Genomic DNA, 14,507 nt, shown 5'->3' on the forward strand with positions numbered 1-14,507 from the left:
GTTTAATTGGGCGTATTTTTTGTTTCATTTTTATTTATTTCATATTATTATTACTATTTTTTAACTAGATACAGTCAGAATGAAACCACAGGAGCATTTTCGTATAGGAATCTGATCAGTTAGAATTATAGAGGTAGAGCTATGAATTTATTTAAGACCCTCTTCATTTATGCTTACTTGGGATATACCCTAATTTAGTTAATAGTTAACTAGTTAATAGTTAATAGAAAGAATGGCAAATCAGTGCTCTAATTGCCTAAGAAGAGGCAAAAGAATCTAAACATAAAATTCCATGTAATATCTTCATATAACTTCAGGAAGTAACTTTCACTCACGTTGAATGGAATAGAACTGTTCTCCAAAAGCATCTCTAATGTAAATACAGGCCATTGGATCCTCATCAAAAACAAAGTTTGTTTAAGGATATAGAAACTTTCTAGGTTAAATTGAAGACTCGAATTTGCGTAGAAATACCTGACTGTCTTTGGGAGGTTAAATCACAGCTCCTCTGCACTGCTTTCCTTTTCTATTTAAACAGCTGTGACTCCTTACCCGAAGCATAATCATATTAAATTATTTATGCCTAAAGAATTCTGGAATTTTTAGCAGGAAAGAAGTCCCTAATCAGTGACTAGGCAGAGCCATGCATACATGAAGAAGGAACAAGGCAGGTCTACCACCTGGCTGTATGACTCATGAGAAACTGCCTTTGTTGGTGAGCTACAGACCGGACCTTCGACTCCACCACAAGACAACAGGAGCCTAAGTTCTGCCCAAGGTGGTCACTTGAGTGAGGGGCACCAGGCCAGTCATGGGACTGCCATTAGATCGTGCTATTGACTGAATTTTTGCGTCCCCCCAATTCATATCTTAAATCCTAACACTCAGTATGGTGGTATTAGGAGATGGGGCCTTTGGGGGTGACCAGGTCATGAAGTGGAGGCCTCATGAGTGGGGTTAATACCCAGGGAGCTCCCTTCCCCCTGTCACCATGTGAGAACACAGTGAAAAGACGGTCCTCTATGACCTAGGAAGTGGGTTCTCATCAGACGCTAGCTCTGTAGTGCCTAGACCTTGGACTTCCCAGCTCCCATATCTACAGAAGGGACACAGCCTGCATTTGGGTCTCAGTCAGACACTGCTACCGTTAAAACAGAGCCTAATTCCCTGGCCTAAGAGAGGGTGAAGTCTTACCTCCAGTACAGTGAGAATTCTGTGCAATCTTTTCCGTAAAGCTCAAATAGACAACGGGTGGCAACATTATCAGGTCTTCCTGGGCAGAATTAGAAGTTAAGAGATGTGTTAGGTCATTACTAGATAATCTATAAGTAATTTAAAAAGTACAGTCCAAAATAAAATAGGTAAATACTTAAAGACATCTTAAAGGTGTCATGAGGCCTATAATGGCTAATAGGTTTGAGACTGTGTAAACTCAGGTGGAAAGAAATGAAAACTTTCAGGATAAACACCTCCACTTCATGCTTTGATGCGGCCTGATTTCTTCCCTCGGCCTGGCGCTGCAGTCATGACTCTGGGGACTTCTCCCCACGGCAAAGGCACTTAGTAGTCTTTGAATGGATTGTAGGCCGTGAATAATATCGATGGTATCAGCACGTGAGATAGGTGCCCGGTTATAAGAAAACAAACTTAGGAACAGAGCTGGTGAAATGGCGCTGGGATTTGGCTCCTTGGGTGAGCGCCCGCAGGCAGCGGCTGGGCAGGGAGCTTCTTCCTCCAAGAGCTACCCTTCAAAGGACAGGAAAAGAGGAAGCTGCCAGCAGCAGGTAACTGAAGAAAGCCCCCAGCGTGAGAGCCTCTCTGATAGCATTGAAGATGAACCCCCTGGGATGCCGAACCAAGACAGGCATCCTTTGGAAGCTGGTGCCATCCGCCCAAAGCCAAAATGACCAGGCATTCACAGAGACCCGGATAAGCTTGATGGATTAGTGTTCGTCGGAGGGAAGACAGGCAGACCGCCTCCAATATACTCCCAGGGCATAACCGGAAAGGACCAAGTTAAGAAAAATGGATTCCAAACAATGGAGTTTTCAGAGAATTGCTGGTGCTCCCTATCTAAGAATAGCAGCATCTTCGAGAAGATTAGAGAGATAGGGAAAGGCCCAGCTTATTTCCCAGCATGATATGTGAGATTCAGAGAACCCGAAGTCCTATTCATTCACGTCGCTGGGCATTTGAGGATTGCAAAATCTGTCAAATTTGGGAGGATTTGTATTTTGAAATTCTAGCAGGGTACACGTTGGTTAAGCATGTGATAATGGAAAACAAGTAGGAATTGGAAAATTGTCAGTTCTCTCGGCTTCTCTGTTCATTTAAAAATCATGTAGGTTAAAAATGATTTCTCTGGGTATAAAAAGTGAGATTAATTGACAGTGTGGAGCTAGGTTATTCTGGGCATATCATCTAAGTATCCAAAGAGGAATTTAGACATATTGAGGGAAGGAGATAGTGCCAGGCTTGGAGAAAGAAAGGAAATCTGGTGAGAGGAGAAAGAGCAGAGGATGTGTATCTCCTTCAGTCCCTCCCGTATTTATTGGTTACCCTCAGACCTCTCCCTGGAGAATTTATTTAAGCAGTAAACATTTATTGGCTTTCAAGTGTTTGCTCAGCTCTGGGCAAGGTCTGTGCTAGACTTGGGCTTATAATAACAACATGATCCTTGACCTCCTGGACCTCCTAGTTTAGAGAGAAAACAGACCTTTAAAGAACTAATTGTACTTCATTATTTGCAAGCAGCCTTGGAGGCGGTGGGGAGGGATAACATCACTCTGACTGGACAGAGATAAAGCAGTGAAAAAGTTCTTCAACTAAGAACTGATACTTGAGCTTTATCAATGTCAATTAGGAGATCACCCGAAGGATTTATGCAAAGGGGGATGTTCTAGAAAGAACAATATACACAAAGGCATGGAAGGACAGAATACATGCCAGTAATTGGAAGGGATTTGTTCCCAAATGGAGCACAGGGTCTGTGTGGGTGAGCCGAGGAGGATGGGACGGCCAAGCCCTGAAGAGCTGTGTCTGTCCTCTTAAGGAGCTGGAGCTTTTTCCTGCAGGTGATAAAGCAACAAGGAAGGCTTTTATGCGAGAGAATGACATGATCCGACTCTAAGCAATGTGAGGGTGAAAGGAGAGCTCCAGGCAACCAAGACTAAAAACCCAAAGCAGGAGAAAGCAGTTCCGGAGGTCCCACAGCTGGGAAAGTCAGCTCCTGGTGTGTTTAGAAGGTTGTGCCCCACAATAACCAATTGTACGCGTGTTTTTATAACCCTGTTAAAAATGAATAAAGTAAATATTACAAATGTAGGCTCTGATTAGCATACTTTGAAAATAAGAAAACACTCTTTAAAGGAGACTATAAAGACTTCTATTGATGATATTCATTTAGGTAAAAAGCACTTTATTAGGATATGAGGTCATAATCGTATGCTGCATTTATAACCCTTAAAGCCTCATTTGATCATATAATAGGCAAAAAACAAGAGAGGAAAAAAAAAAAAAACAAGAGTCAGGAACGAATTTGTTTTAGAAAAAGACACAAGCTAGAGGCACACGGCTAGTAAGCCCGACTGAAATGTAACGTTGAGAGGTTAGAGCACGTGAGTAGACGTGCTAAAAGCATTTTGGCTGTTCCTCAATTTTCCCCTTCTCTATATGCAAACCCAGTCCTTTCATTTTCCCTAACTTTCACACTAAGGGTCTTGGTTAAAGGGCTTCTTGTTTAAAATTATGCTTCAGTGATATCTCGCATTACAGAAACGTACCTAGCTTGCTGAAAGAAATAGAAAATGCTATCAGAATTATTTTGCATCTTTTTTGGCAACACCCTGAAAATAGATAATCTATGAAATTGGTGAGGTTTTGTCCTGTTCAACTATTTCCAGAGAAATACGATGCCCAAAATATATCCTAAATATTGGATGTGTGTAGGCAAAGATAAGGAATTGGTACAGGCGACTTACTGGAAATACTTTCCTCTCAGCTTACGAAAACCAAAAAAGATCCTGGTCGGTTTCCAAACTTTCATTTATGTTTTTATGCCCCCTAGTGGGTATTTGGCATTTCTGCAGTTGTAAAATAATGGTGCTATCTTTACAGCATTTCCTTTGGGCAATATGTGCTCAAGCATTTATATCAACAATAATGACATTGATTGACATGCCCCTACATATTCAAACCAAAGTGTTTAACATTTGTTGAGCCAAAAATTTTTGACAATTTAATAAAAGCTCTGAAAACTTTTAGGAAAATGACCATGAAGGCACACTATCATGGAGTTCTCTGACCCACTTGAATTTTATCCATGAATTCCCTAAGAATTCATTGATTCCAGGTTAAGGTCCTCTAATTAAGGTGGGACATCCTCTAGCTGCCCCTTTCTTTTAGTAGGTGCTAAAATTATTAATGTTGAGACAGTAGGAAAAGGAAAAAGAAAACATACACTTTTAAAAGAATAGTAGCTAGAAATTTGGCTGAGACTTAAAGAAACAGAAGTGAACACAGACTACTTCAAATAACTATACATGTGAGATAATCCAAAAAAATTCTCAAGCTTTCAACGCAGCTAGGATATTGTAGGATTGAGCCTACAGGCAAGAGAGGTGGAGATAAAATCAAAGCAGCTTTTTAGGCAAACATTGATTTTAAAATGTCAAAGAGGAATCTTCCTCTTGTTGAAGTAATACTAGGGTCCCTCTGGCAAGCAAGTTGCATACCAGGTGTTATATAGCAACACTTAAAAACAACAGTTAGTTGCTTTCTGTAAACATTGCAGCTACTATAAAAATTAGCTATCAAACTATGATCCTTCTAGAGTGCTGAACTGATAGCAGAAAATCCATGAATAAATAGCTACTGAGACCGTAAGGAGTAGAATTATTAGTTGAGAAGTGATGGAGCTTTCAGATCAGAAGAAATGATTCCACAAACCTCTCTGACCAGTAGTTATTGTATTATAACCAGTATTATACCAGGAGAAAATTGAAGCACAAAATCAGTAATTAAAATACACACACACACACACACACACAATCAATTGATAGATTTCACCAGGTTGTTATTATACATATCACTTTCATTTAACTTTTTTAAGGATACTGTCTTAGTCCATTCAGGCTTCTGTAACAAAATACCACAGACTTGGTCATTTATAAAAAACAAGCTGTTATTTCTCACAGTTCCAGAGGCTGAGAAGTTCAAGGTATCATGTCACCAACAGGTTCCGCGAAGTTTCGTTTCCCAGTTCATAGACTGCCCTTCTTGCTATGAACTCATGTGGTGGAAGGGGCTAAGGCACCCTGTAGGGTCTCTTTTTAGAAGAGCCCCGATCCCATTTGTGAGGGTTTTGCTCTCACGACCTAATCGCCTCCCAAAGCCTCCACCTCCTCATATCATCCTATGAAGCGTTAGGATTTCAAGGTATGAATTTGGGGGAGACGCATTCAGACATATCGTGGCCAGTGACCTGTTTTTTTCAAACACTTCCATTTCCAAATACAAATTCATATCCCCTATGAAGTTGTGGGATTTTGCTTTCGTTTTTGTTTTTCCCTAATGTGGTAGCTTTATAGAGCCAGCACCTGCCCTAGACAATATACAGGATGCTCCTGGAGTTCTGTGCAGGTGCACACGATCCATTCGCTCGATTTCTTCCACCGAGCAATTCAAGACGTTTTCATTGTGAACAAGAGAAAGGGAGAGCAAGAGATTGAGTTCCAGTAAGCACTGAGGTTTCTATTTAAATCAACATTTCCTTCCTGTTATATGAAGATCTTTTCTACCCTTGTGAGTGTTGATAAAATCCATGGCTTTTGTTTTCTTTCTTAGTATCCATGGGAAATAGTTTCACAGATGAAAAGTCATTCCTTAACTGAGGAGCTTTGCTTATATAAGATCTCTCCTTTATAAAATGAGCCTACATTTATGCTCTTCAAATAAAAAAGAGAAGAAAAAAATAGAAACTATATGACTAGGACGAGGAAGCTAACAGTATTGTGTTTGAGCACTGCGTAAGAAAATTCCAGGAAATATTTCTCCATTAGAGATCTAAAGACACTGTACTTTAGACATACGATTTCTGGAAAAATTGAGTAGATATTAATAAAATTTGGTTTACAATGTATTATCTTTTAAACTTGCAGACATTTTCTCAACTTTTTTCATATTACTTGATAAAATGGGAAGATGGATGGATGGATGAATGGACAGACAGAGGAAAATAGACGCATTCTACTTGTTTGTCTGAATTAACCAGATTTAGCCACTCTTCTGTCATTGAGTGCATGCCATAGTTTAAGTACTTTGCAAAAACTTTTGGTTGATATCCGAAATCAAAATCTTCAAGAACCAGTAATGGAATTTCTTCTGGGGAATTGGCCTTCTGTTCAATAGGGTCTTTAACTTGCAGAAAAAACACACTATTTTAATTAAGTATTTTGGGAAGTATGTGCAAATTTAGAATTAGTATTTTTTATGTGAGAGATACCTCCATGTTGTACCTTTTTAACTGGTATGAGGAGGGAAAGAGGCAGTAAACATAAGGTTTGGCAGATGTCCAGAGTAAAAACAAAAAGCAGAAAGAAACTGGACTGGCTGTACGTGGTGAGTGGAGGAGGAAAGTGGGAAAAGTGAGAAGCGGAGCAAAGTAAAAAGATAGGGAAACATCCTTGCAATTAAAGTTCAAGTCTGCTTATTTCTAGTATGTAGAATTTTGGAGAGTGATTCTTATATACTATGCCATCCCTCCTCCTGTTTTCTTTTCTCTTTTAGGAATTCTGTATTTATCTTAGTAGACCTTAGAGGCCCCATAAAATCTTTCAAAAAATTTTCTTTAAAAATAGAAAAAAAAAGTCTCTGTGAAAAACATAACCACGTCTACATAATGTTTCGGTGTCAGTCTTCTTGGGTAATGGATGTTTGAAGACTGGGCACATAAGATAAAATTCTGAAATAAAAAAGAAAGACTTGAATATATAATATCACTGGGCTTAGCATTAATTTAAAGATAGGGGCTCAGGAAAAATGAGGCATGTTTTCATATGGAATGAAAAGAATAAAATGCCAGCCAGTAAACAAGACACCTTGGATAGAAATCACCATTAAAAGATGGCAGTATTGTAGGCAATACTTAAACTGCACGATCATTTAGCCGAGCTGACTGTCACCTCTCATTATGAAGCTTTCTATTCTAAGCCTTTCCTCTATCGAGTTTGAGATGTGATTCCTGAGGTGTATCATGCTATTCTGCTTCTTAGTAGGAATTTGAATACTAGTTAAAAGAGCTTTTGTTAAACAAAGGAAAGCAGCTGATTTTGCCAGAAAGCTATTCCCTATCCCCAGTAGATTCTGGGCCCAACTATACGTTTGCAGATAAAAAATTACCTGTTTCCATTCTCAAGGTGATTCCTAAGTGAGAAGAGAGACAAAATGGACCACGGTTAGAACAGACACAAACCACACTGGGTATGTGGCATGATTCTCCGACAGAGTCAAACTAGGGATACAGGCTTCATATTGCCAAGGGCAACAGCAGTCCGATCCAGAGGAGGGGGCGCAGGAAGAAGAGCGGGAAGAGCAGCAGATACAGCACGGAGGGGAGTGTGGAAGGAAGCAGCAGGTGCTCCTTGGGGATCCGCCTGACGGAGTCCCACGGAGCCCTTAGGGGCAGCCGCCCCCCTGCCCGCACCCACCGGCACCCGAACCGAACCCCCCCGCCCCCCGCCTGCCCTGATCCCTGTGCCCTCCGCACATCACCCTCTGCCCCAGCTGCCCAACAGCGGGGCCCCGGGGCCCATCCTCATTTTCCGTATCACCAGAAAGATCTGTCCTTCTACCCAGGAGTAGGACGATGGGAGGAGAAGGTCCCACCGATGAGCACTGTGTTAGCCCTCACTTCGTGCCATGATCCCGTGATCACCGCAGGCGTGGCCGGTCCCCTCAAGCACTCACCCTGCTTTCCTGATTGTGAAGGAAATTTGGACTGTAAAGCAAATATGGTGGAGGTAAAGAATAAATACTGCTTTGACGCAGATTAGCATAGCTGCATGACCTTGAAGCACTCCTGTTACCTCTCTTCCATCATGGGTTCTTCCAGACTGAATTTCCTGCCTTTCCGCAAGCTGGCTCAGAGCCTTCCGTTCTACCCCTTTGTTACAAAATGAACAAGAAATCTCACTTTACCCATTTTTCCCCCTCTGAGTAACAAGTACACTTTCTGCTTTATTTATTTATATTATAATCTCTGTTTACATTCAAAAAAGGATTTGCAGTGATTATTTCTCTAGTTGAATCCTGGGCACCTTGTCAAAAATTGCTTTCCCAAGAAACCCTGCTTTATCAATTGGCTTCACATCACTTTGACCGGATCCCTCAAGAGTTTATTTTTTCCCTTCTTTTTGGTGAGGACTTTCTGGATGTATGACTGTCTTCCATCCCTGCACACCAACCCCCACCCCCGAACTTACCAGCCTCTGTCTTCTTAAAGTCTTACTGAACTTTGGGTCCTTTCAACACAGTCTAGCCATTAATTTTCTCCAACAATTACAAGAGTGCTGGCCTTGCCTATTCTATGATACAGTTGAGCCTAGAATACAAAAAGTAGCTAATAAATACTAATTTTTTAAAAATCTCTTGGAGAGACACAGGATAAACTTTACTTTGGATTCATTTCTCTATCTTATTTATTTTATTTAATGTATTTATATCCTACAAAGTTTATTTGAATTGCATGGACTCAATGCTTATCTATTCTGCCCACAACAAATATAGTTGAATTTTATTTATTTTTCTTTTGAGAAACACTTTCTAGATCCTGATTGGTAGACCTTAAAATCAAATCCCTTTTTTGAAAAACAGGTTGTATGTGTGTATATGTATGTGTGTTAGACTTTTCCAGGACCTACTGTATAATCAGTGCAAAGAGAAAAAAAAGAAGTCTATAAACTATGACTGGGCACTTAATGTGAACTGTGGCAAACAGAAGTTGGTTCACACGCACACAGCATTGTATAAAAAGTTGATCTTCCAATTCCATTGATAGGTCCCTATAGTAAGAAAGTCCTCAAGACTTTTTTGCTCACCTTATGAATTCTTTTATGTGTGACTGTTTCCTTACTAACAAAACCCTCAGATTATGATTTACCTTCCCTGATAGAGTACAGAAAGAGACCCTGTTGGGGCAACTGAGTGGCTCATGGTTAAGTGGGCTGCCTTCCGCTCCAGTCGTAATCTCAGATTCCTGGGCTTGGGCCGTGATCCCCGATTCCTGGGCTTGAGCCCACATTGCCTGCTTCTCCCTCTGCCCCTTCCCCTGCTCATGTGCTCTCTCATGTGCTCTTTCAAATAAACAAATAAAACCTAAAAAAAGAAAAAGAAAGAGATCCTGTTTCGTATGGACACAACATTCCAATTCCTGGGTTTGTTCATTCTTTCTTTTTATTTTTTGTGTTTGTTTGTTGTACTATAAATTAATATTGTCATTCTGATGCCAAAACCTTGTGGGAATTTTAGTTACAGGGAATTCGCTCAACTGCTGATCACCCGCAAACGCTGACAAGAGTGAGTAACTGAGCCTTCAAAACGAGGACCACGGCCTGGACTGGGGTCACCAAATGTTCTAGTCGGTAGAGCCTGCTGTCACTCTCACCAGCTTTCCCTGGGCCAGTCCCTCTGCGACGTTCCTTTCCATATTGACACACAAATGTTTTCCCACAAAACGATGTTAATTAGAGTGATCATTTCCTAGGCTACCCTACAGGATAAAATGCAATCCCAAGTCCTTCTAACCCTCCTTGGTCTGGATTCCATACCCGAGCCCTTCTCAGAGTGCTGAGCTGCGCAGAGCCTCAAAGTGAACATGGACTAGTTGGGGATCTATAGGCAGAGCTGGGTAATTTCTAGTCTTATGATCAAAAGATCTTCTTTCCCTTTCCCTAGGGATAAATCCTTAGAAGTCTATATCAGTAAGGTAGGGGAAAATGGATTCTTCAACTAATATTTACTAAAATCCTTCTTTATTTTGGTGAGACACTCAGTAGAGCAGATCCTGCTTTGCTGATGTTATATTCTAATGTCAGCAGGGTGGGTGGGTAGTCAAAAAATAAATACGTTCATAAATTATAAAATATCCTGTGTTAACAGTACTGTGAAGGGTAGTCAATGGGGAAATGTTATTGAGAATGACAAGAGGAGAGAATAAGACCCCTGTCTGGATAAGATAGCCAGAAAATAAGTTATGGAACAGACACATGTAAGTCTCAACCTAAATAATGATGATCTGGGGTCCGTGCATGTGGACAGAAAGCCAGGTGGCTAGTGGACTTGGCTGGAAATATAGGCAGTAATTCAACAGTATGGGTCCTCAGAGATGAACATGAGGAGTTTGGATGTATTTTAGTTCCAAGTCTATTAGAAGGTTCAAGCAAAGTAGCAACAGTCCAATCTCCATTCTACAACCATAAGTCTGGCTGCTGTGTTGGCGTGAATTGTAAAGTGGTAAATATGGAAGACAGAGTTCAGGTAAGAAGCTATATCTACCCATGGCTCTGGCAAAGGATAGAGATGGCTTGGATTATTGTGATAAAATGGAGGTTAAGGAAAAGACCCCTGAATGGGATCTAATTCGGTTGGGTCAGTGATAACAAGACTAACTTGGAAATGAGATGCAGGGAGTGAAGATTGGGGCGACTCTTTCAGTTTTGGTGTGAGCAACTGGACGGTTTGCAGTTCCATGTAATCGGAGGCGATAGACTGTGGGAGGAACAGATTTGAGGGTGGCAGAAATAAGAGGGTGTTTTTTGGCTCATTTGTCTTAATTGGCTCTTAATAGGTTCTTAAAAAATCCAGGGATAGGAAAAAGCAGACCAGACCATTGAAGATATGAGTCTGATTTTCAAAATAGGAGTCAGGGATGTCAATATAAAGTAGGATACCAGCAGCATATAGGTAACTGCCAGCTATGGAACTGGATGAAATCACATAGGAAGGGGTTTATATGGAGACAGTAAGAGTCTGAGACCTAAGTTACTGCATGATTTAGAAATCAGATAAGGGGGACAAAGGCCAGAAAAGAAGATGGAGAAGCAGTCATGAGGTAGGAGGACCACAAAGGGAATTTTCCAATACTGGAACAGCCAACAGAGAGTGTTCCAAGGAGAGAGAAAACTAATTAAATACAACTGAGAGAATGAATAAGATCATCATGGAGAAATGGTCATTGAATTTAACAAGTGAAAGTTAATAAGACCCTGGAAAGCTTGTTTTTTAAGTGATTATATCTGACCAAAGGAATGTGCTATACCACTTTTTCTACTTAAATTTTGTAACCAATCTAATGCTGGAAAAATTAAGTGGAAAAGGGGGTTATCTAGATTATAAAGTTCAGCATGGAATTACTGACCATAAATAAATATAAAGAAATTTTCCATATTATATAAAGGACACATTGAAGAGCTATCATTACACCATCTGGCTTAAAATATTTTCCAATCAAAATTATATCTAAATGTTAGAATCAATTCCTCCAAGATTGAAAGATAATTTTTTTACATTCAGATATTCATAATTTCTGGTGTATTAAAGCCTTAACTCATGTATATAGTCATCCTGAAGTAGAAATAGATTGGTCCAAAAAAAATAATTTAAGGTAAAAAGCTATTTGTAGCAGGCAGAAATAGCTTTCTGTGACTAAAAACCATATGTCTTTTGTTTTTTGTTTTCTCTAACCCAGGTATGGTGACATGGTACCAAAAACCATAGCAGGGAAGATTTTTGGTTCCATCTGTTCGCTGAGTGGGGTCTTGGTCATTGCTCTACCTGTTCCAGTGATTGTCTCTAACTTCAGTCGGATCTACCACCAAAATCAACGAGCAGACAAACGGAGAGCACAGAAGGTGTGTATTCAGCCCTAGGCAGCCATAATTTAGCATCTCCCACTTTTTATAGTGAGCTTTAAAATCCCTAACTGGCTATTCAGTGTTCTAGATTCTGATGATAGCTGCATCAGTCAGCACAAGCTAGGCTACATCACAGTTTAAAAAAAAAAAAAAAAAAAACACCTTACTATCTCAGTGACCTAAAACAACAAGGACTATTTCTCAGTCATGCTGCAGGTCCATTACTGGTCCAGTGATAGAAACTCCCATCTTGACAAGGTACTTCTGCAATCATTCAAGCAGGGGTAACAGGGCATGATGAATCACAATACTCCTAAAACCTCCTCCTGGAAGTGGGCCAGCTCACTTCCATTCCTACTGCATGAGCCAAAGTAAGTCACGTGGCCATGTGTGGCTTCAAAGTGGGGAGGGAAATAGAATCCTACTATGCAATCAGAAGCAGAGAGGAAGAATTAGGTAGTAAACAGCACTAATGATGGTAGCAAAATCAAAGATAAGAGTCTTGGCAAATTTTATCAGAATCAGATTTCTAGATCTGATTCATTTAGTCTCTATCCACCAGGGGTCAAGCTGGTTCCAGTAGACCAGGACTATTAAAAGGAACTAAGATATGTCTCAGATATTTTAAATAGTTGACCCAGGAAGTAGGAGAAATCTGATCATTAGTAGCTGAGTTTTATTCCTGGCCCAGCAGTTTACGGTTTCTCTGAACTTTGTGCCAACTACTCATCCCTCTACAAGTAAGCAGGATGCGTACTCAACTGTGAAAGGGGGAAAACATACCTACCTCACAGAATGATGAAGAACATACGCAAAGATATGTAAATTTCTGTAAGCATATCATAATACTAGCAATATCTAACATTTATTGCTGGGTGACTGTGTGCCAGCTACTGGTTTGATGTTTTTAAAAAATAATTCATATTGTCTTCATGAGTCTAGGAGTGAGTTGTCATTATTTTCCCCATTTTTTAGATGAAGATCCTAAGGTATCCAGAAGTTGAGAAATTCTGAGGGCAAAGACCCAGTAAATTATGAACCATCACTCAGTCCAAGCCCACCAGGCTCCCAGATTCACACACTTAACCACCCAGGGAGACTGTTCTCAGAAGAACTAAGTACATGTTAGAACCCTTCCCTTCCCTGATTTTTGTCAAAATAGTCACCTTTAGAGTCAGGGCCTTAGCTGCCTAGAAATAATTTTGGGAATCTCTTTTATAGTTTCCTCAGCATAGTGGTACTAGATTTCCAGTATTCTTCATGAATACTGTATCATTGTCCTTTATGGATAGTTTTTTGTTTTGTTTTTTTTTTCCCAAAAACTATCCCTAACCATGACTGTGGATGCAAAATCCTGGTAATGTAGTGTAACTATAAAATATTATGAGAGATTTGGGTGCAGTTCATAATGGGCTTTGTACATAATTCCAGAACAGGATTTTAAGTATGCTTTTTTAACAATGTTAGTCTTGTAGTAGAGTGTAAAATCTCATAAAGTAACTCTTAGCATCACCGAGCGTGTTGTGAGAGAACATGTTCATGTCCATCACTGCAGATCCTCCTCCATGTGTGAAGAATCACATGTTCAGCCTTGTCCTTTCTTGCTTCTCAGAATCCCCCATGTTTGTAAAGGTACCCAACATTTAACTGATTATCGTAGAGCATAGAATAGTCCAGTTAATATGAATATATGGAACTGATAACAACGAACAGAGGTTCGCAAAAGGCACCCTCTGAGCAGTTGGAGTCTCATGTAGGGAACACCTCTGGCAAGCAGAAATGGAGAAATTTTAGCCACAGTTGGCCCCTCCACCAGAGACTTTCATGCACACAACTGTGGCTCTGCCCACACATGACGCTCTTTCTCCCAGGCACATGTGTACATTGTTTAAAATAACAAAAATTCTACAAAAATCTTGGTTTGCCAGGACCCATCTATCTCCATTCTAGAAACCTCTTCTTTGATATAAGAATTCATTTCCTCAGTGTAAAAAAAAAAAAAAAAAGCTTTTATGTTGAAACTGTAGGAAGTACAAATCAGATTTTCAAATAAAATGAATGCCAAAATATCTGCATTCAAACTGTCCTCTGCAACAGACAAATCAGTAAAAAAAAAAAAATCTTAGAATAATTCAGAGAACCTTTTGCATAAATAAATCAGAATGCAAAAATAAATAAATAAGATTTTTAAAATATTGAATAAGGTATTTAAAAACCATGATTATTTATATACCATAACTACTAGAGAAATTAATAAAACCAAATGTAATAACCTAATGTGTTATGTGCAGAAAATAGTCTGTGATCAGTAAACTGACCAGAGTTACCATGAAAGAACAATGTATATGGAACTAAGTTATCAAGGAATATTTCCTATTTTCCTTCCCAGAAATTAAAAAAGCAAAGAAACAGAATAAATATTCGATAAAAGAGTTTAGTTAAGAGAATTTAGGTGTATCTGGAATTGGTGATTTGACAAATATCATATTTATAAAACGATAGCCAGCTTATTCAATCAAGCAAATAGTCCGTTCAGTAAAAATATCAGTCAGACCAAATAATAAGAAATATTACAGGGGTGCCTGGGTGGCTCAGTGG

General features: G+C 39.7%; 1 protein-coding gene across 1 annotated transcript in view; it reads left to right on the top strand.

Moving 5' to 3' along the window:
• The window catches only part of KCND2 (potassium voltage-gated channel subfamily D member 2), a 498,620-nt gene that overhangs the window by 468,861 nt on the left and 15,252 nt on the right, over positions 1-14,507 (top strand). The window contains exon 2 of the mRNA XM_044246445.1: positions 11,744-11,906. Within this exon, the coding sequence (XP_044102380.1) occupies positions 11,744-11,906 (163 nt within the window). The remainder of the gene's footprint in view (positions 1-11,743; positions 11,907-14,507) is intronic.

Source organism: Neovison vison, chromosome 4 (assembly GCF_020171115.1).
Source record: "Neovison vison isolate M4711 chromosome 4, ASM_NN_V1, whole genome shotgun sequence".
In the NCBI taxonomy this organism is placed as follows: Eukaryota; Metazoa; Chordata; class Mammalia; order Carnivora; family Mustelidae; genus Neogale; species Neogale vison.